At 40.1% G+C, this 22,699-nt stretch overlaps 1 protein-coding gene across 1 annotated transcript; it reads right to left on the reverse strand.

Annotated features, from left to right (window-relative positions):
- Window positions 1-462: 462 nt before the first annotated feature.
- Window positions 463-20,972, reverse strand: EIF1AX (eukaryotic translation initiation factor 1A X-linked). Its single transcript, XM_032840769.1, has 7 exons — window positions 20,718-20,972; window positions 13,219-13,302; window positions 10,229-10,332; window positions 9,173-9,223; window positions 6,019-6,100; window positions 3,313-3,404; window positions 463-590 (listed from the first exon to the last, which is right to left on the reverse strand). Exons 1-7 carry the CDS (start codon window positions 20,731-20,733, stop codon window positions 585-587), a joined length of 435 nt encoding a protein of 144 aa, XP_032696660.1. The 5' UTR covers window positions 20,734-20,972; the 3' UTR covers window positions 463-584.
- Between the last annotated feature and the right edge of the window lie 1,727 nt (window positions 20,973-22,699).

Below are 22,699 nucleotides of genomic sequence, written 5' to 3' on the forward strand. Positions count from 1 at the left end.
CATGATATCAAAATTAGTACAAAAATAGCCACATGCTACTTAAATATGAAAAACTGACCTAATCATTTTTTACTTCAAATGCAGAGTTCTGCTTCTTTTAAATTGTATCAAAATCTCAAGGGAACATCGAAGTAACTGGAATATACAGAAAGTCACTGTACAGTTGACAGGCTAGTCAAAGTTAGGGCTTAATCATAATCCATGAGTGTAGGGCAAATGGTTTATTCAAAAGATTCATTTACTTATGGGAAGCGGCCAAAGTAGGAAAAGGAGTAATGCATTTCCCCCCACTTTTTAAAAATAGTAGATGTGGTCTTTTACCCATAAGCTCCAAAACATCAAAAGAACAAAGGGGGCTTAACTTTTCACTTAAGAGTTACCAGTTTTTAAAGAAATTACCAGTTTTTAAAGAAATACTTTAGCATTACCAGTTTTTAAAGAAATACTTTAGAAACAAATCAGTCTGCTTTAACAAACTGTATTAATGCTAATGAAATTTTAATCTTCCTTAACAGGTCACAGCCAAAATCCAAATTGTGGGAACAATCCTCAGAGAAATTGGAATGTAAAATGTTGAATTCAATTTAGATCTGGAAGAGAAAAGAACATCAGATCAAACAAAAGAATTCTTATCTTCCAGCAGTCTACCACATAATGGAGCCTTGCACACCCTAAGCTACCTTTGAAGAGGAAATTCTATACACTGGGTTTCTCGCCATTGGTTTGTTGCCAGTAAATCTTTACAACCTCCTTCAGAATGTCATGCCATGCAAAATATTCTTTTTTTTTTTTTAAGATTTTATTTATTTATTTATTTGACAGACAGAGATCACAAGTAGGCAGAGAGGCAGGCAGAGGGGGCGGGGGGAGCAGGCTCCCTGTTGAGCAGAGAGCCTGACGCGGGGCTCGATCCCAGGACTCTGGGATCATGACCTGAGCCGAAGGCAGAGGCTTTAACCCACTGAGCCACCCAGGCGCCCCCATGCAAAATATTCTTAATAAAGTTTAGTACCTCTTCCCTTTTTTGTTAGTGATAAGAGATTTTTTTGTTCTGGGGTGGAAGCAGACACACAGGAGTATTATCTGAGAAAGAGAGGGGTCTGGCAGTAACCAAATTCTCCTCTCAACCTGGTTTTAGAAACAACTAGCATTACCTATAAATGATCTGAAGAAATGTCTTGGAAACGTAGGGTTCTCAGGTGATAAAGCAACCCTTGCTTTATCTTAATGTTCAAGATAACTCAAATTCCTTTGGTATCCACCATCTTTTACCATCTCTTTCCCTGCCAGCGTACTGGGTCCAGTCCTAATGAATCACTGGCACAGATTGTTTTTTTTTTTTTAGAAAATCTTAACTTTGTTTAGATCCTCAACCTATTACCTCTGTGTATTCAAATTCAAATTCATACTCAAAAGTGTTCTCTGATTTGGTTCTTATTTCCAAAAGAGACCTACCCCAGCTCTAAAAATGTCTGGATTGCCCCTTTATTTCCAACACAATTCCATGTCAGGTTCTGGTCACAGAATATAATCAATAAATCTACTGTCAAAGTATCATTAACAAGTCAGTCACAAGAATTCTGTGGCTCAGGGTCTCTAAAGGGAGATACATTAAAAAAACAATGACGTATTTATGTAAAAATTCAGAAATGCATATACACATGGAGGATATGTACTCAAATTCTTAACTCACCCTGATTATTCTAAATGGTCTGAAGATGCATCAAAATATAAGATGGGTTGATGGATGAATAAAGATATAGTTAGATATATGATAAATCCGGTAAAAAAAATATTAATTATAGAACCTGGGTAGTGGGTATCACTTGTGATGCCTAATTCAGACTCCCCGCAGATCAGCCTTTGTATTTTTGAAAGGCCCTGGTAATCATGTCACACAGTCTGAGTCAGGAAAAAATACCCCAGAGACAATGAAATTTCATTTTTGAATCAAACCAAACATTAGCATAATTATTTTTAGATTTATATACATAGGTGGGCTCTCAACTACATTTTTATTTTAAGGAGTTGAAAAAGAGCCCAAACTGGAGTTAAGAGTAACTTATAATACTACCCCAATTATTTAATAAATTTATATTGCCAGAAACTAAGTATGAATTTCACTTAAATACTGTAACAGCAGAAGGGCATTTATTCTGGGGCGCCTGGGTGGGTTGAGCCTCTGTCTTCTGCTCGGGTCGTGATCGGGTCCTGGGATCAAGCCCTGCATCGGGCTCTCTGCTCAGCAGGAATCCTGCTACCCACTATCTCTTTGCCTGCCTCTCTGCCTGTTTGTGATCTCTCTCTCTGTCAAATAAATAAATAATCTTAAAAAAAAAAAGGCATTTATTCTTGTGAGCATCACTGCTTTACCTTTCAGAAAAATAATACATTTTCCTAAAACACACCAACGCCAAACCAAGAGTTTGCCAACAACGCATATCCAATAGATGAAGTAACATAATTGGCGAAAGGTCTCTAAAGATTTATTTTAGAAAAGAGAGGTCCCACGTGGAGAAGAGGCAGAGAGAGGGGGAGAGAGTCTTAAGCAGAACTGAGCGTGGCAGCCAACTGGGGGCTCGATCCCACCACCCTGAGATCATGATCTGAGCTGAAATCAAGAGTTGGATGCTCAACTGACTGAGCCACCCAGAGGCCCCTGGAATTACAACATATGTTAAAAGCCTTGTTAAAACTGAAACCTTCTGGGGCATGTGGGTCAAGCATCTGACTCTTGGGTTTCAGCTCAGTTCATGATCTCAGGGTTGCGGGATTGAGGCCCGCACATTGGGCTCCATGCTCAGGGCAGAGTCTACTTGAGATTCTCTCTCTCCCTCTCGCACGTGCTCTCTCTAAAACAAAACTAAACATTTTAAAAAATGTTGTAATTCCAATGTTCCATATCAAGCTACTTAAAAAAGATTCTTCTAATATACCAGTATTTCAATTAAGGCATGTTTCTTTGAGAAGATCTTCTATTTCTTACAACTATCTGCTAAATTCAGACACAGCTATCTCTTAAGATACTTTTAAACGAGTTATGATTCCAATGCCTAGCATTCATATCACCAAAGCAAATACTGATCTTTTCTGGAAGAAATGTTGAAAAGATTATAAGAATTCTCAAAGTATAAGTTTGACTAGTTGTCTTCTAAATAATACTGAGTATTTTAATTCATGGACAAGTCTTGAAATATACCCTAATTCAAGTATTCAACATTTTTAGTTTAAAGGAAGACAGGAGAAAAAGCTGGTATTCTCTGTGGATAACTCAGAAACAAAAGTTGGAAAATATAAGATCCATCTACTCACATCATCGATGTCTTCATCATCATCTCCAATGTCATCGAACTGAATTTCATCATCATCTCCAGGACCAAATGTATCAGTTTCATTGATTTTAGCTAAAGAAACAATAACAAATACACTCATATAACCAAGATAATATTAAAATGGTCTGATATCAAATGTTGACGTATAAAAAGACTCTTATGAGTCAAAGTTATACCAATTCAAGTATAGTTGACATATATATTAATTTCAAGCGCACATGGTTGATTTTGACAATTATATACACTACAATATGTTCACGAGAATAAGCATGGTTACCATGTCACCAAAGTTACTACAATATTATTAACTATATTCCCCATACTATACTTTTCATCCCCATGATTTATGTTAGAACTGGTAGTTTGTACCGCTTAATCCCCTTCACCTACTTCACCCACCTCCCCGCCCCCCAACAACCACTGGATATCTTCTCTATATTTACGAGTCTTTCTCTCGTTTGTTCGTTGTTTTTTTTTTAGATTCCTTAAGTCTAAGTGATATCATATGGTATTGTCTCTCTGATTTATTTCACCTGGCATAATACCCTCTAAGTCTATTCATGTTACTACAAATGGAAAGATTTCACTTGCTTTTATGTCTGAGTAATACTCAGTTGTATGTGTGTATCAATCACATATCCTTTATCCATTTATCTATCAGTGGATACGTGAGTTGCTTCTGTTATCTTGGCTATTGTAAATAATGCTGCAATAAACATAGGGGGTACATACACTTTTTCAAATAAGTGCTTTCATTTTCTTTGTGTATATATCCAGTACTGAAATTACTGGACGGAATGGTATTTTTATGTTTAACTTTTTGAGGAACTTTTTTAACTTTTCGAGGAACCTCCATACTGTTTTCCACAATGTCTGTACCAGTTTGTATTCCTACCAACAGTGCACAAGGGTTCCTTTTTCTCCCCATCTTCGCCAACACTTGTTATTTCTTGTCTTTTTGATACTAGATATTCTGACTGGTATGAGGGGCATCTCACTGTGGTTGTGATTTGCATTTCCCTGATTAGTGATGCTAAGCATCTTTTCAAGGCCTATTGGCCATTTCTACATCTTCTATGTAAAGTGTCCATTCAGGTCTTCTGTCCATTTTTAATTGGATTATTTGGGAGGATTTTTAGGCATTCAGTTGTAGGAGTTTTTTTTGTCTTGTTTTTAAGATTTTATTTAGGGGCACCTGTGTGGCTTAGTATCTCTCCCTTTCGCTCTCAAATAAATAAAATCGTAAAAGAAAAAAAAAAGATTTAATTTATTTATTTGAGAGAGAGAACACGCACATGTGCAGGAGCAGGGGGAGGGGCAAAGGCAGAATCCCCTGCTGAGCAGGGAGCCCTATGCACAGCTTGATCCCAGGACCTGAAAGAAGACGCTTAATCACCCAGGTGCCCCAAGCTATAGGAGGTTTGTTTGCCTTTTTTTTTTTTAAACATATTTTGGATATTAACCATTTATTAGATAAATCATTTGCAAATATCTTCTCTCATTCAATAGGTTGCCACTTTGTTTTGTTAGTTTCCTTCATGGTCCAAAAGCTTTTTGGGTTGACATAGTCCCAAGTATTTATTTCATAAAGATATTTTTAGTAAAGCGGGCTCTAGTTACACAAATTCTGAAACCTTTACAACTTCTAACTATGCCTCAAACTGGTTAGAGCACATGCTAACAACTACCAATCACCAGACAGACTCATCAATCAGAAACTTGAGTCAAATCATGATTATCCCTAAGCAATGAAAATGAACTGGGAAGTGCTGGTTCCATTCCCCAATATACTAGCATTCCCTACACTGGAAATGTTAAGTAAATAATTTTGGAGGATTTTTGTGCTTAAGTAAAATTATATTGTTTTCATAATAATATGCAAGAAAGCCCAAACGAAGAAAAAACACAACAAAATGAAACAAAAACACCAAATGAAATAGATACTTAGGCTTACAAAATAGTATGTAAAGTACATTTCCCCTTTGGTGAGGTTACTAAGGACTTATTTAAGTTTACCGCCTATGAATGCGTAACTTTTGAGGTGCCTGGGTGGCTCAGTCAGTTAAGCATCTGCCTTTGGCTCAGGTCATGATCCCAGTGTCCTGGGATGGATCCCCACATTGGGCTCTCTGCTCAGCAGGGAACCTGCTCCCCCACCCCCGCCCATTCATGCTTGCTCTCTCCCCCTCTCTGAAATAAATAAAATCTTAAAAAAAAATACACAACTTTTGTATTGGTAACAGAGAGACAACATTGGTTTTAAAAAATCCTACAGGATCCTTTAATACTAGGATAAGAACTGAAAACTGACTTTATAAAAATTGACAACAGTACCTAAGTACTATCCCTGCTTCATATTTAAAGTAGATGAACAATGACAATCTCTTGAGAAAGTTATTGTGAATACTGAAATAAATACGGAAACAAAAGTAATCCTCTGATTAGTATTATGCAGAAGTTCAGAGTATAAAATATAACTCCACACCAGAAAGTGTATTTATTAAGGACAGAATCCCAGTTACTTTTTTCTTAAGGTATCCAGTATTATGAAGCAGGCATACTTAAAACGAACCATGTAAACACAAAAGTAAATATGCAAAATTCTACCAAAATTCCTTCACCTAAGTGAAGCACGAACCAAGTACGAACACCATATGACAGGTTAATAAAGTAACTCAGACATTACCATGCTCTGGAAGCTCGCCATATGCCTTCAGACTTCTAGCTTCATCTGCATTGTATTTTAAAATTACATCGGCTTTATTATCCTAAAAAAGACAAGTAACTTTTAGAACTGATTATGCCAAAATATTATTTCCCAAATTATTTTCAAACTGGATAAAAAAATTAAATCTCACTGTGGTTACAATCCTTTTTTCACATTTTAAAGTTTTCTCCTACCTAGTGCGCTTGTTGTCATAAGCACTGGATGACATATGGAAATGCTGAATGACTATACTGTTAATTATACTGGAATTAAAATTAAAAAAAAAAAAAGTATTAGGGGCACCTGGGTGGCTCAGTCCGTTAAGCATCTGACTTCAGCTTAGGTCATGATCTCAGGGTCTTGGGATGGGGCCCCTGCATCTGGCTTCCTGCTCAGCAGGGAGTCTGTTCCTCTTCCTCCCCTTCTGCCTCTAACCCTGCTTGTGCTCTCACTCTCTCAAATAAATGTTAAAAAAAAAAAAAGTATCAAAACAAACAAAACTTTTTAAAAGATTTTATTTACTTATTTGACAGAGAAGAAGAGATCACAAGTAGGCAGAGGCAGACAGAGGGAGAGGGGGAAGCAGACTTCCTGCTGAGCAGGGAGCCAGATGAGGAGCCGATCTCAGAACCCTGACTGAGATCATGACCTGAGCGGAAGGCAGAGGCTTAACCCACTGACCACCCAGGCGCCCCAGAAACAAAACTTTTAAAAAATAAAGTTTTCTCCTACCTTCTAAAAAACATCCTCAGGATTATATAGTATAAAGCTGCTTACATGCATAAATGAATAGTGATCAACAAGCTTAAGGAAGATATTTACAGATCTCACTTTAAAAAGGGCAGAACTGTGCAAACCCAATCTTTTTTTTTTTTTAAAGATTTTATTTATTTATTTGACAGAGAGAGATCACAAGTAGGTAGAGAGGCAGGCAGAGAAAGAGGAAGAAGCAGGCTCCCCACCGAGCAGAGAGCCCGATACGGGGCTCGATCCCAGGACCCTGCGATCATGACCTGAGCCGAAGGCAGCGGCCCAACCCACTGAGCCACCCAGGCGCCCCTAAACCCAATCTTTTAAGTGTTTACTATTATCCTTTGATTAGAAGTCTTCTGGAATACAAAAATTCCCTGGGACCATAATTTACGGGTTGATTAAACAAACTAAAAAAATGTGTATTGTGTAATGACCTAAGGAAATTAATATGCCTTTCCATGAATTAGTGGTTCTTAGAATATGAACCGAATGAAATCTCCAATGGAGCCTTTATATTTCGTGGAGCTAGATCAGTAGAGGCAGAGTGAAGTTAATGAATTTGTATTTTTAAAAGCCCTTTTAAGTGTTTCTGATGTAAATGTCCCACTGAAAACTACTGCCATAGAATGTTCACACTTTCCCATTTGAAAAGAATCCCACTCAGTTAAGGAAGAAAAAAAGTGTTGAAACTGATTGTTTCAACTTCAAGAAGTTCTTTGGACCTAAAAGCAGGACCGAAGGGCTTCAAAGAGGATCAGTGATGCAAAGGCAGCGTGATTCAAACCAGTCCTTCTTGAACTGTGATGTTTATAGAAGTTCAAAGGTAAATTGCTAAAACGCATATTCCAATTCAGGAGGACTGGAGTGGGGTCCAAAAACCTATTATCTCTGACAAGTTCCTAAAAGCCAGTGATGCCACTGATCCCTGGACCACCCTTTAAGTGGCAGGGGTAGAGAAGGTGGTTTGTGGAAGATTAAGAATCAGAAAAGGTTGGTCTTGGCTGTCATTTTATAGTCAGAATTGTACATGTTTTCATATCTTGGGTTTCCTTATCCATCAAACAGAGAACTATTCTTCCTACTTCTGGGGTTATTTTTAAGATCAAGAGAAGAAACTGGACATTAGAATGGTATTTTGTTTTGTTAGAGGGACAGTACACACTTGCGGGGGAGGGGGCCAAAGTAAGGAGAGTGAGAATCTTAAGCTGGCTCCACACCCAGCAAGGAGCCCAAGGCAAGGTGCGATTGTGACCTGAGAGGAAATCAAGAGTTGGACCCTTAACCGACTGAGCCACCCAGGCATCCCAAAATGATATTAATTAAAGCAGGCTTTTTTGTACCTCAGCATTATTCACATTTTGGGCTGGGCAATTCTTTGTTGTAGGGACTGTCCTTTGCAATGTAGGATATTTGGCACCACCCCTTGTCACTATCCATTACATGACAGCGACACTGACTCCCCCAGTTGTGACAACCAGAAATGTCTCCAGACACTGCCAAATAGCCCCCTGGAGGAAACAATTCACTCATGGTTGAGAACCAATCATTTAAAGTAAAGATTTTAATTCTTTATTCTGGAACATATATTTAAAAAAAATCAAGGTAGGATCAAGGCTATAAAAACAGAAACATCACTCACAATGTGATTAAATATATGGTGATGAGTTCCAACAGGGAGAAACCAAATGGCCTACAGAGACCCACAATGAGTAGTCTTCAAGTTGAGATTATGAAGGGTAACTACCATTTTTTCTTCTGGGTGCTCATTCAAATTTAGATCACATACTTCTATCATGATTTCTACCACAGTTACTTGTGTGCCTGTCTCACTCTTTTCACTATCAGGCCATAAGCATTTTGGGATGGGAGCTTGGCTCATTCAGGTGTATCCACTACGGTAACAGTTCCCAGATTTTTATTTCAACAAATATGAATTAAAAAGAAAAGAAAAATTGCCACAGGAGGTCCACCATAAGATTAAATTTTTATTTTAACAAATAAGAACACAAATAAAACCACCACTAACATCACTCATTCCAAACAAGGGAACTTTTTAAATATCAAAAAAGGTAAAAAAAAAAAAAAAAAAAAAGACCATTTAACTTTATGAAAAATTCACGCTGCCTGTTATTTTTTCCATAGTGGAAACACGGACTCCACAAAATGGCCACTTGGGAACCATGATGCCTAGGGTATCTAGCATAATACCTAAAAAAATATAACTGGCCCTTATAAAATGTTTGTTGACACAATGGTGAGCAGCATGCTGGGGTGGAACTGGTCAAATACAGTCATGACTGAAGTTCTAAGCACTAATGGCTCACAAAATTCAACCAAGTGAACAAATGAGAAAAAAATATATACATATATATATTTTTACCTGGTAGTCTCGGAGACCAACCAATATAATGTCTGAAGTATTTATCCAAACCTATGAAAGAAAAGTCACTGCATGTCATATTTAAAAATAAAGAACCAAAGCAACACTGAGTTAGTCTTTCCATAAAACACTATTCACCCAACTGTGGGTAAATTACCTATATTTAGAATAGGAAAAAAATACTACAGTAAGCAGCTGAGATGTTTCAAATCTTCTATAATTTGGGGTGTTAAAATCTTATTTAACTGCCTGTTTATTAATTCCAGAAGAATAATGACTAGATTAGAAATTAAGGAATAGTGAATTACTCCAAGTGGTTAGTTATCCATCCATTACATGTGAGAATACAAAGTTAGAAATGTACTTTTATCACCTTCCCTCTCTTCATTTCACCAACCCACATAACAAGAAGCTGGCAAAACCTCTTTATAGTTTGGTAACGAGATTAAATAATAACCATATAAAATCAGAGTTTGAGGGACTTTTACCCAACTTGATTAATATATCTGCCTCAAAGCCCACTATGATGGGATATTAATCATTCCTTCCAAGGCAGCCCATTGAAGAAATTTAGTATCACCATAACACTAACTGTAATTCCTATTCAAACTTTCTTAACACCCTTTACAACTATTTCCCCCACCCTGAAACCAGAATCCAAACATGGGCCATATACCCCATTTAACCATTAGGTCTCTTTGATCTCCATTCAATTAGAATAGTTCCCCACCCCTTTAAGGTCATTAACATTGCATTAAGAGCCAGGCCATTTGTTTTGTGGGTTTCTCTCAATGTGGATTTGTTGACTGTTTATTCATTATTAGATTCCAGTTAAACATTTTGAGCAGAAAAAAATAGGTGATGCAAATGTGTCTTTAAATGGAATCCATAAAAAATTACCATCAAGGAGTTGGCTGTTTTATCATAGGTAATAAATCACTGTTCTACTGAAATCTTTGGGGAACTTCCAAAAATGAGGTACCTGACCCATAAAAACTATGGAGCCATCTCCCCCCTTAATCACAATTTTAAAGTAAAACAAATTTCCACACCTACCTTTTTTCTCAATTTCCCTCTGATGTGACATAACCTCTTTACACCATCAAAACACATTGCTTCTAATCGTCCATTTCCCAACATTTTGATTACTTGAGCATACTCTGGGGGAGGGAAAACAGAAGTGTATAGGATACTGTTCAACTTTTCAGAACAGCAACTTAAAAATCCACACAAAACTGACTAGAACTGGGGCACGGTCCATTAGGCGTCCGACTCTCGGTTTTAGCTCAGGTTATGGTCTCAGGGTCTTGAGATCAAGCCCCGTGTTGGGCTCTGAGCTCAGCAAGGAGTCTGCTGGAGTTTCTCTCTCCCTCTCTCTGTCTTTCCCCACTCTCCCTCTCTCTTAAGTGAATAGGTAAATCTTAAAAAAAAAAATTTACTAGAACAGGGACAGCTGGGTGTTGCAGTCAAACTCTTGGTTTTGGTTCGGGTCATGATCTCAGGGTTCTGGGATCAAGCCCCGCCTCACAGTCCAATGTCAGCCCAGAGTCAGCTTCAGATTCTCCCTCCCTCTCCCCCTGCCCCTCCTCCTTGCTCTAAGATAAATAAATAAATTGAAAATGAAACAAAACAGACTAGAACACATAGGTATAATGGTTAGGAATAAATATGTGTAGTAAAATAAAGACTAGGGAGTAATAAACACTAAGCTAGTTATTGGTAGAACCAGAATCTAGACTCCATAATGTCCTTTCTATAACAAGCTATCTCTTATCAGAAATGCTTTAATTACATCTATTCATTTTGAGTAAACAGAATGACTACTGTCTTCGTAACTGTAGGCTTTACTTTTGGAGACCAAGGTGGCATGTCCCAAAATGCATATTACATCTCTTCGATCTCTCTCATTTGGAATGTCTCCCAAATTTGGATCTCCTTTCCCTCAGATCCTATAAAGGCTAATTTCAACAATTTGGCAAATACAAGTAGCTTAATGTTAGTTTGTTTTTTTTTTTTTAAGATTTTTTTTTTTTAATTTGAGAGAGAGAGAACAAGCACAAGAGAGTGAGAGAGCGAGCAAGCGAGCACGAGTGGGGGAGGGACAGAGAGAAGCAGGCTCCCAGGTGAGCAGGGTGCCTGATGCGGGTCTCGTTCCCAGGACCCTGGGACTGTGACCTGAGCTGAAGGCAGATGCTTAACTGACTGAGCCACCCTGGTGCCCCAATGTCTTTATTATAAGTCATCATTCAAAGTTTTTGTAAAGCCAGAAAGATGTTCTCAGGCAAAATGCCGAACTTTTAAACAAAACCCTTCCAAAAGGAAACCCAAGAAGCCCCCTGGTTTTATTGACATTTGGAAAACTAAGATGATGAGCATTAGCTTGCACGTGGGCCTGTCTATTCTTCTCTTGTCATTAAATGACAGAAGACTGGAGGTGGATGTTACCTCAGAACCTTTAGCTTACTCAAGTTGTACATAAGACTGACCCACAGAGAATACCCACCGGTCTGTAAGTACACTGAGACCTAACTCTGAAAGGCTCAACCATGGAGTTAACATGCTGAAGTGATTGCTCAGACTATACTGCACCCAGAGCCTCAACATGGTGGGTCAATTCAAAGGCAGCCTCTCTTCCAAAGTGAGGGAAAAAAAACATGAAAAACGTAGTGGTGGTCATAATGAAGGAGGCAGGCCTAACTACGGCTAAGAAACAAAAAGGTCTTTTAGCCACAAAACATGCCTCATTTTTAGTGGCTTATATACACATAGCCATGAACAAAATCCACCAAAGTTCTTACAAAAAGACAATCAAAAAAGGTTCTTTGTTAAAATATGCCGGGAGGTACTAGGATAACTGGAAAATTTCAAAAATAGATTATATACTAGATATATAATATATTCATGTTAAATTATCTGAGTGTGATAATTCTATTGTGATTATATAAGAGAATATTCTTCTTAAGAAACATAATGCAGCAGGTAAGGTAAAAAACTACCATGTCTGTAACAAGCCTGAAAATCATTCAAGAGGGGCGCCTGGGTGGCTCAGTGGGTTAAGCCTCTGCTTTCAGCTCAGGTCATGATCTCAGGGTCCTGGGATCGAGCCCCACATCAGGCTCTCTGCTCAGAAGGGAGCCTGCTTACCCCTCTCTCTCTGCCTGCCTCTCTATGTGATCTCTCTGTCAAATAAATAAAATCTTAAAAAAAAAAAATCATTTAAGAAACACACACACACACACAAATATGTGACGGGTTTAAGGGAGTTCATTGTATGAACACTGCAACTTTTCCAAAGGTTTGAAATTGCTCAAAAATATGGGAAACTAGTGATATGCATCTTCGTTTAGAAAAGTCAATTGTTCAGTTTCACTCTATTCTATGTCCTGAAATTATATGCTAATGGCACTGGAGAAGTGTGGAAAAGGCCTCTAATTCATCCCTCAAAAATCCACAGTCTAATGAAATTACTATGTAGCACCATTTCCTAGCAAAAAAGGTCTACTAAGGGACGCCTGGGTGGCTCAGTTGGTTAAGCAGCTGCCTTCGGCTCAGGTCATGATCCCAGCATCCTGGGATCGAGTCCCACATCGGGCTCCTTGCTTGGCGGGGAGCCTGCTTCTCCCTCTGCCTCTGCCTGCCATTCTGTCTGCCTGTCTCTCTCTCTCTCTCTCTGACAAATAAATAAATAAATAAAATCTTTAAAAAAAAAAAGGTCTACTAAATCATGCCAACTGTTAACCTCAGCTTTTGAGGCTTAGTTCTCTCTGAACTGTATAATTCATTCTTAATTATGAGTGTTCATGCAAAACAATGAAACCCAGACATTTACAGAAACGCCTCCAATCCTCATTGCACACAGGACACCAGGGAATGATTAGAGGCACTCTAGAGAGGTGTGGAGGGCTGAGGAACAGAGAAGGGCAAAGAGGGGCACAGGATGTAATCACTCAGGGTTATGAATAGTTCTAACCTTTTATGTTTTGACATTGAAATTCCATGTTAAAAAAAACTATTACTTAAAAAAAAAAATTCACAGAAACGCTTACCTTGTCCATCTTCTTTGAACACCAACTCTCTTTTTTCAGATTCATTCTCATTCTTACCTCTGCGTCTATTTTTACCTCCTTTACCTGATGGTTTTAAAGAAAAAAAAAAAGATGTTAATTATCTGTACAACAGTATTAAAGAAATAAATGACTCACAGCATGCCTTTAAAAAATCATTTAAACTTAAAAATTCACCTAATGTGGTCACACACTCATATTAAGTTCACAATTTCCAGTCATATCAAACACATCACTTCCCTACTCTTCTTGGGAAATTCCTTTTGGGTTATTTCTCCCATAAAATACCAACAAACTAAAAGAAAGTATTACATAGAATTATATAGATCCCTGAGAATATCTGTGTTCAATGGTCAAAGTTTCTGGACCATAATGACCACTTGGTTGAGCACATTTCTCGGTGAACCTGTCCTACAGTGGCCCACAAGGGCCAGGGTGGGAGATATATGGGTTACCAATAAATTTCCAAATAAATAAGCTCCCTCTTTTATTGGACCTCCCCATGAAAAGTCTGAGTTCAATCAAGTAGGATGAGTTGGGGTGTGGGGTGCGGGTAAAGTTATAGCTCCTGGAATGGGATACACGGATTTTGTGGTGGAGGGAAAAACAACTCCAGCTGATCTGAGAGTTTTATCTTATACCTGTAAGAAAGATTCACTGAGCAAAGTATTTGAAGTTAAAAACACAAGGCACTAATTCCTGAACTTGGAAGCAACCAAGATGTCCTTCAGTAGGTGCAGGAATAAACTGTGGTTTGACACAGGGGAGTATATTATTCAGCAATAACAAGAAATGAGCTACTGAGTTCCTAAAAAACACTAAAGAATCTTAAATGCAAACTGTTTAGGGAAAGAAGGAACCTATAAAGGCTGAATAGTATGCCTCCAATCACACAACATTTTGGAAAAGGCAAAACTATACAAATAGTATTAAAAAAAAAATCAGTAGTTGCCATGAGTTGGGGAGGAGAGGGCAGATGAATATGTAGAACACAGAGGATTTTCAGGGCAGTTATATTATTATTCTGTAGGATACTGTAATGGTGGATACATGTCATTATACATTTGTCAAAACCCACACAATGTATACATGAAGAATGAACCTTAAGTAACCTATGGACTTGTTAGTAATAATGTATCTATACTGGCTCATGTAAGATGTTAACAACATGCTGGGGTAATAAGAGAATTCTAGTTTCTACTCATTTCCCTACAAATGTAACTAATCTAAAAAACAAAGTCCAGGGGCGCCTGGGTGGCTCAATGAGTTAGTATGCCTTAGGCTGTCTTGATCTCCAGGTCCTGGGATAGAGCCCCACAGTGGGCCCCCTGACCCCGACCCTGCCCCAGCTCATGCACACTCTCTTCAAATTAATAAAATCTTAAAAATAAAAAATAGGGGTGCCTGGGTGGCTCAGTGGATTGAGTCTCTGCCTTCGGCTCGGGTCATGGTCTCAGGGTCCTGGGATTGAGCCCCGCATTGGGCTCTCTGCTCAGCAGGAGCCTGCTTCTCCATCTCTCTCTGCCTGCTTCTCTGCCTACTTGTGATCTCCGTCTGTCAAATAAATAAATAAAATCTTTTAAAAAAATAAATAAATGAATAAAATAATAAAATTAAAAAAATAAAAAATTAAAACAAATAAAGTCCATTAAAAAAAAACCGAACAATAAAAAGCAGCTACCCTACAACCCAGCAATCGCACTATTGGGTATCTACCCCAAAGATACAAATGTGTGTGTGTGTGTGTGTGCGCGCGCGCGCACATACACACACACACAGACACACACACACAGGAATACTATGCGGCCATCAAAAAGGGAAATCTTGCCATTTGCAACAATGTGGATGGAACTAGAGGGTATTATGCTAAATGAAATAAGCCAATCAGAGAAAGACAGTTATCATATGATCTCATGGATATGTGGAATTTGAAAAACAAGGCAGAGGAGCATAGGGAAAGAGAGGAAAAAAATGAAACAAGACAAAAACCAGAGAGGGAAACAAATCATAAGAGGCTCTCAATCTCAGGAAACAAACTAAGGGCTGCTGGAGAAGAGGGGGGTAAGGGGGATGGGGTGACTGGGCAATGGACACTGCGGAGGGTATGTGTTGTGGAGAGTGCTGGGTGTTGTGTAAGGCTGATCAATCACTGACCTCTACCTCTGAAAGCAGCAATACATAATATGTTAACGATAATAATAAATAGTGGGATGCAGGAAAAAAAACAATAAAAAGCAATGTGCAAACCAGATGCAATCAGCAAAATCTTGACTGTGGGGGTGATTCAACAAGACAATTTGTTTTCTTCAATAGATTACACTATGAGGGGTCAAAAGACCAGATGGATGGGGAACTTACAGATTTCTTCTTCTTTTTTTTTTTTAAGATTACTTATTTGGAAGAGAAAGTATGAGAGAGAGAATGAACAAAAGCAGGGGTGGGGACAGAGGGAGAGGGAGAAGCAGACTCCCCACTGAGCAGGTAGACTGATGCAGGACTCAATCCCGGGACCCTGGGATCATGACCTGTGTTGAAGGCAGACATTTAACCAACTGGGCCACGCCGGCACCCTACAGATTTCTTAAAAGAGACTTAAAAGATTTGTCAACCAGTGGCAATGTGTAGACCAAATCTGTTTGTTTTTTGTTTTTTCTTTTTCAAAGACTCTGCTGAGCAGAGAGCTTAATGTGGGGCTCAATCCCAGGAGTCTGGGATCATGACCTGAGCCTAACTGACTAAGCCACTCAGGTAGGTGCCCCCCAAATCTGGATTCTGATTTGGTGTGGATGGTGGTCAAGTTTAGATGTGAAGTGATTGTGTCTGGGGCCAGAAAGCGAGTACCTAAAGGTTCCTTATATAGTCTACTTTTGTATTTATTTAAAATTCTTTATGTACATTTAGAAATGAATACAGCAAGGTGAGTAAGGGTATGAAGCTATCACCGGTGTAAAAAAGAAAAATGAAGGGGTACCCAGGTGGCTCTTAAGAGTCTGACTTTTGATTTCAGCTCAGCTCATGATCTCAGTGTCCGGACACTAAGCAGTCCTGTGTCAGCAGCGTGAAGCCTGCTTAAGAGTCTCCCCCTCGGCCCTACCCCACCCCTGCTTTTCTGCCTGTTCTCTCTCAAAAGAAAGAAAGCTGCATATTCACATTTGCTTATATATACATAAAATACCTCTGGAAAGGCATATATAAAAAAAGTTAACAATGACTGCCTGTGAGAAGGAGAACTGGTTTATAATGGGACATGCTTAGGAAAGAGATTTCACTTTTCATACTTTTTGAAATTTGAATTGTAAATACTGTCCAAAAAAAATATATACTTCAACAAAAATCTTACCATGCAACAGACCTAGACTAGCCATGAAGAAAAGAGATAAACAGGAGGAATATTTCTGAGATGGAAACGAGAATTATGACCAGATATAGAGGAAGGGAGAAGGATAAAAGGAACTTTCACAAAAACCTCCCAGGATCTCAATTACAGACTATGTAAAATGAAGGAGTTAAAACAGTAGATCCAAATACCTCTACATTCCTTCTACTATTTAGGATTCTAGAATTTGATCTACTGGTGTCCTTAAAAAACGAATTCTCCACCTCTCCTTGTTTTTCACTTTAAATGACACTAATGATCATTTCCCAACTCTTGTTTTTCTGACTTTTCTTTAAAGATTTTATTAGAGAGAGAGAGAGAGCGAGTGAGAGCATGAGAGGAGAGAGGACAGTGGGAGAAGAAGACTCCCCACCGAGCAGGGAGCCCAATGCGGGACTCCATCCCGGGACTCCAGGATCATGACCTGAGCAGAAGGCAGTCACTTAACCAACTGAGCCACCTAGGTGCCCCTTTTTTCTGATTTTTAAAGGGCCACTTGCACTATTCTTGACTTTTACCAGCTAAACCCCTCCCCATTATGCCTGTTCCTCTGGAGCTTCATTAATTCCAAATTCCCACCTTCTGTTAACCCACTTTCTAAGGAAATTAATTTTTCTCTCACCTATCCCTTCTAAGCTAGTAGTTTTACATCTAAGCCCACTATTTCAACCAAACAAGGGTCTCCTATTTCTAATGGCTCCAGTGAATACTGTCCTCTGTCCTCTTAAGCTCAATTTTATTCAAAACTTTTTTTTTTTTTTTTACAAAGTTGGTCCTAAATCAACACCCTTGTTTCTGTTAGTGGCAACATAACCGCCTTAAAGAATATATCTCTCAAGCATCTGCCTTCAGCTTGAGTCATGATACCAAGGTCCTGGGATCAAGCCCCACATTGGGCTCCTGGCTCAGCGGGGAGTCTGCTTCTCCCTACCCTGGCTTGTGTGCTCGCTTGCTTTCTCTCTCTCTCTCACTTGCTTACTTTCAAAATAATAAAATCTTAAAAAAAAAAAAAAAAAGAATCTCTCTCTCTCATCCTATGAACACACAATCTACCTTCCGCTATCTTGTGCTTTAATCCAAGGAGACTTCTCACTGTCCCAGTAACTCACCCTTAACAAGCCTATGCCTATGAGATAGGTACTATTTTGTCTTCATTTCCCAAGAGATAATAGTCTTTGAAAGGTTAAGTGACTTATCCAAAGCTATATCATAAAATGTGAGATCTGGGATTTGAAGTGAGCAGTAAGACACCACCCCAGTTCACTATACTCTTAGCCACTATGCAATAAAGCCACCCATTTACTTGTCACAATCACCCTATGAAGTAATAGGTCATTTATCCCCAGGTTACCAGGGAGTTCACTGAAGCTCAGAGAATTAACTAACTCACTTTACATATTTCAGTGTGCGGGGGTGAACAGATTCAAACCTAATCTTTGTTGTTGTTGTTGTTCATGGCCCTCACATTAGGGTATCTCTCCACAGCATTCTGTTCCCATTCCAGAACCTAAAACCACACTGGTGCCCATTTTCAAAATGTGGAAGGCTGTAAGTGGTAGGGATATTAAAGAACTCATGGGAAGAACCTGGAAGCAGCAAAAGGTTCAAAGCCCAAACAGAATAAAGAGTGTGCACCAGGCCACTGCAAAGTCAGACACATAACTTCTAGAATCAAGTACATTTTGTCTGTCCTGGGGGCAGTCTCACAATGTTCTGTACTATTGTCAGATGGGCCTCTATAATTTCCTGACCTACACAGAAGTCCTTAGAGTTCAGTAAGTGAGGCATTCCTAGGGGACACCAAAACGAATTTCCCAGAGAAAGTATTTCTGCTCCACGCCATTCATGCCAGATCTTCAAACCAGAGTGAAAGTTCCATTAGGGCAAGGATCCTACCAACTTTATTTACTGAGTTATATACCTGACTTGGGCAATCTTTGAATCAATCAAGAGTAGTCCATACATTCCCAAAGGAGTGGCAATTTTAAAAGTAAAGGCAGTAATTTCCTCTTAAGTGTGGGAGCACCTTACCCCAGTCTTCTTGAGTTGACCAAAAGATACTCTTTTTCCTGAGGTAATAAGCTAAAAATATCTAGAGGCTTCCAGAGGACATATGCTAGTAAGAATCAGTCCAAAGCAAAAGTCATTCAACACACAGTTTGTGGCAATTTATATCTTTGTGAAACCATCACTAAAATTATATTCACAGGGCTTCTGGCTTTTCCAATGAAGAAAAACAACAAACATGAATTTAACTCTACATTAGTAAACCTCATCTCGTAAAATCCAGGGGTCATGGAAAGCACTAACATAACAGATTGATTTTACAAGTACTGAAATGATAACCGACAAATTCAGAATGATGACTACCTCCAAAAACAGAGGAAGACACGGGAAAGGGGATTGCAGAGGGGGACACAAAGGGCTTTAGATGATTCTGTGTTTTAATTTTCAAGTTCAGAGTAATAGACTCCCAGGTGTTCATTGTATTATCTATATTTTTTGTATGCTTCAAATATTATTTATAGAAGAACGATTCACTGCTTGCCAATTTACCAGAATTAACCATACCCTTTATCACTCCCCTCTCTGTTTTACTGCCATGTCATGGGAATAGAACCTTAAAAGAGGCTAGTGAACTAGATGTGATTTAACATAGAAGTCCTGTTTCCTGGAAACCAAAGGGTACCTATTATTCATCTGAGAGTGGAGTCAACCAAAAGGAAGATGACTTAATCCAACAAATATTTATTGAGCATCTACTAAGTGTCAAATGCTAGTAATTCAATGTGATTAAGAAAGATAGCATTATTGCCCATTAGAGCTTAGAGTTTAGTGAGGGAACTGGAAATTTCATCACTAGAAATAAAGGTGAGAATAAGATATTTAGGAATAAAGGATTGGACAGGTTACAAGAAAACTTTTAGAACTCTGTTTCACCCAGAATAATCAGCAATAAAATGCTACAAAAAGGACCGGCAAGTTAGATTTCTGAGGACAGGGGAATGCCCTAAGGGAACGGCACCAAATCTTGCAAAGAACCTCAACCAAGTACCCCACAGGATAAAATGAGTAGTGACAGCTACAGAGAGAACAGAAATAAGCCTGGATTAGGGCAGGGGTCTCAAGGATGAATAACCAAACGAAACTTCCTGTGGTTTGTGTAATATGCTCCTCTCCTGAAGGAAATACAATGTTTCCCTGTTTCTATTGACACAATTACCTTGAGAAATATTTATAAAGATACAATTTCCTTGAGAGCTTATAAAAATACTTAAAAGATAGAAATCCCCTTAAGTGTAAAAAAGGGTAATTACTTTAGAACTCCTCTGCTTTCAGGTAAATTAGACTTTCCATTTTGGAAATTCCAAATAAATTTATCTCCGAGACGAAGAATTTGTGGACTTTGAGCCTCAAAATGGAGGGAACTTAAAAAAATTAAAAGGTCTTTACTCCCACCACTTACATACAAGATATGAGGCAAAAGTAGAAAACTTGGGAAAATATGAAACAAGTGTTCCATTAAAAAAAAAAGTTAAATCCCGTAAAGGATGGGAAAGAGTAAATCTAGAAATGAACCTTAAATAAGTAAATATACATCAAGGTTTCGTCCACTGTTCACAAGGGAGAGGGAGCAGTCTCAACAATACTCAACAACTGTCCATGAAAAAACCCATACAGGAGTACCTGGTCACTAAAGCAGGCATTACATTTTTCAAGTTAAGAACTGCTTTCAGGGCTTAACTCTTTGCCCAGGAAGCCAAAGGCACTCATTTGCGAAACCCGGGCCGCCTCAGGGAGGTCTCCCCCACAGGTCCATAACGCGCCGCGGTCAGTCTGGCGCGAATCGGGAGCAAAAGCCCACATTCTCCCGCAGGAGGCCCTACAAAAATGGCGTCGGCTCCACCCCAATGTGACCAAACTGGAAGACAGTAGTAACTTCCCAGCTCCTCTCCCAAGCCCCAAACCGCGAGCGTATCCTGCAACCGTGTGCGGGCACAGCGGAATGGAAGGTCACTGCGGCCTGGGTAACCCGGAGGCCGCGGGCAGGGCCGGAGAGACCCGGCCGAGCGGAGTCGTGGTCCCGGAGGCCGGGCAGCATTACCTTTATTCTTGGGCATGGCGGTGACGGAAGCCTCCCGGCGTTTCCGACTCCTATCCTGGGGGTGGTGGTGGCGGCGGCGGCAGCGGCGACTCCTCCGAGGGGCCCCAGGGGCGACGCGTGGCACCGCGCGGTACCAAGCAGGCAAAAGAGGCCGGGTCGCGTGCGCGGGAGAGCCTAGCGACCGAGTTCTTCCGAGATCGGCCGGCGCTCACGTTCAGCCGCAGCAAATGGCGTCGCCGCTGCTTGCGTCTCTTTTCCCCGCCTCCGGACGGCGGCTGGCCCGCCCACCCCTCCCGGGCCCTACGGCGCAGGCGTGGGCGACGGACACCCGCTTCCTCCCCCCGCCCTCTATTGTTAGAGCGATGGTGACGCGCTTTTGAAGCGTTCACGGTAGTTTTCTGGAACGGGCGGGGGACGGGACCGTGAGCCAGGAGGAGCAGGAGTCAGGGGAGTGGGCGGGGCCTAGGCGTCACAATAAAGGACGGATTCAGGTGGCGCCCGCTGCTGGCTGACATCAGACCTCTCTGCTGCTTTTTGACAAGCCGCGTCTTGGGGTTTGCGCTGCTGCTGACTCATTAATCTCACAGCTCGTTTTAACTAGGCCCTTTCACCCGCCCGACGTGGTCGGGAGACTGAGCAGAAGGGCAAGGCTCTCCGGTGATCTCCATTACCAAGGCATAATATTTGCTTGACATTTGTTTTTTCTTTATAATAAAGGCTACATCTGTTGCTTGCTATTACCATCAGTTAGCAGAATGTCTCACACATAGTAGATGCTCAGTATATACACCGGGAGGGAAGGAGGAGAAAAGACATAAACTCGGTGTTATGGGCTGAACTGTGCCCTCCCAAAATTCATACATTGAATTCTTGACCCCTAACATTTAAGAATGTGACTGTATTTAGAAATAGGGTCTTTAGGGGCACCTTTGGCACAAGTCTTGATCCCACGGTCTGGGATGGAGCCCTGTTTAGGGCTCCCTGCTCAGCTGGGAGTCTGCTTCTCTCTCTCCCCGACCCCTCGCATGTGCTCGCTCGCTCTCTCAAATAAATAAAAAAGTCCTTTAAGAATGAAAAAAAGGGCGGGGGGGCGCCTGGGTGCCTCAGTGGTTAAAGCCTCTGCCTTCAGCTCAGGTCATGATCCCAGAGTCCTGGAATCGAGTCCCACATCCGGCTCTCTGCTCAGCGGAGAGCCTGCCTCCTCCTCCTCTCTCTCTCTGCCTGCCTCTGCCTACTTGTGATCTGCCTGTCAAATAAATAAAAATCTTTAAAAAAATGAAAAAAAAAGTAGGGCCTTTAGAAGTAATTAAGTTGAAAAGAGTTCATTATGGTGGGCTGGAATGCAATATTGACTGGTGTCTTTATGAGAAGAGGAAGAGGAGGTTAAGATGCAGGCACAGAGGGGAACACCGTGTGAACAAGGTGTCAGCCTTTACAAGCCAAAGAGAGAATCCATACAAGAACCCAACACTGCAGACCTCTTGATCTCAGACTTACGGCCTCTGACACTGTGAGAAAATAAATTTTTACTGTTTAAGCCACTCAGTTTCTGGTATTTTGTTATAGCAATCCCAGTCAACTTATACAGCAGGCTATACAGGACATACAGCTTCACTTTTAAGTAAACTTTATTTTTTGGTTTGTTTTTTTATTAGATTTTATTTATTTATTTGAGAGAGAGCATAAACAGGAGGAGCAGCAAGCAGAGGGAAAGGAAGAAGCAAGCAAGCTTCCCACTGAGCAGGGAGCCCGATGCAGGGCTCCATCCCAGGACCCCAAGATCATGACCTGAGCCGAAGACAGACGCTTAACCGACTGAGCTGCCCATGTGCCCCAGTAAACTTATTTTAAATAAATCACTTTTCTGAAAATATTAGGGTGTAAGCATTATCTTTCCAAGGAAATGGACATACCTAAGTGGCAGAGAAATAAAGTACTATTGTTGAAAATAGTGGTTTTATACCAGAGACATCTGACAGTCT

This window comes from Lontra canadensis, unplaced genomic scaffold, assembly GCF_010015895.1.
Source record: "Lontra canadensis isolate GAN:19392208 unplaced genomic scaffold, GSC_riverotter_1.0 scaffold116, whole genome shotgun sequence".
Taxonomy (NCBI): Eukaryota; Metazoa; Chordata; class Mammalia; order Carnivora; family Mustelidae; genus Lontra; species Lontra canadensis.

What these genes read in the sequence shown, in the direction of transcription:
- EIF1AX (XM_032840769.1), bottom strand. An exon ending in GAGGGAAATTGAGAAAAAAG is followed by an intron (nt 9,224 to 10,228) that starts GTAGGTGTGGAA and finishes TTTCTTTCATAG; the next exon opens with GTTTGGATAAATACTTCAGA. An exon ending in TGGCGAGCTTCCAGAGCATG is followed by an intron (nt 3,405 to 6,018) that starts GTAATGTCTGAG and finishes TTGTTTCTTTAG; the next exon opens with CTAAAATCAATGAAACTGAT.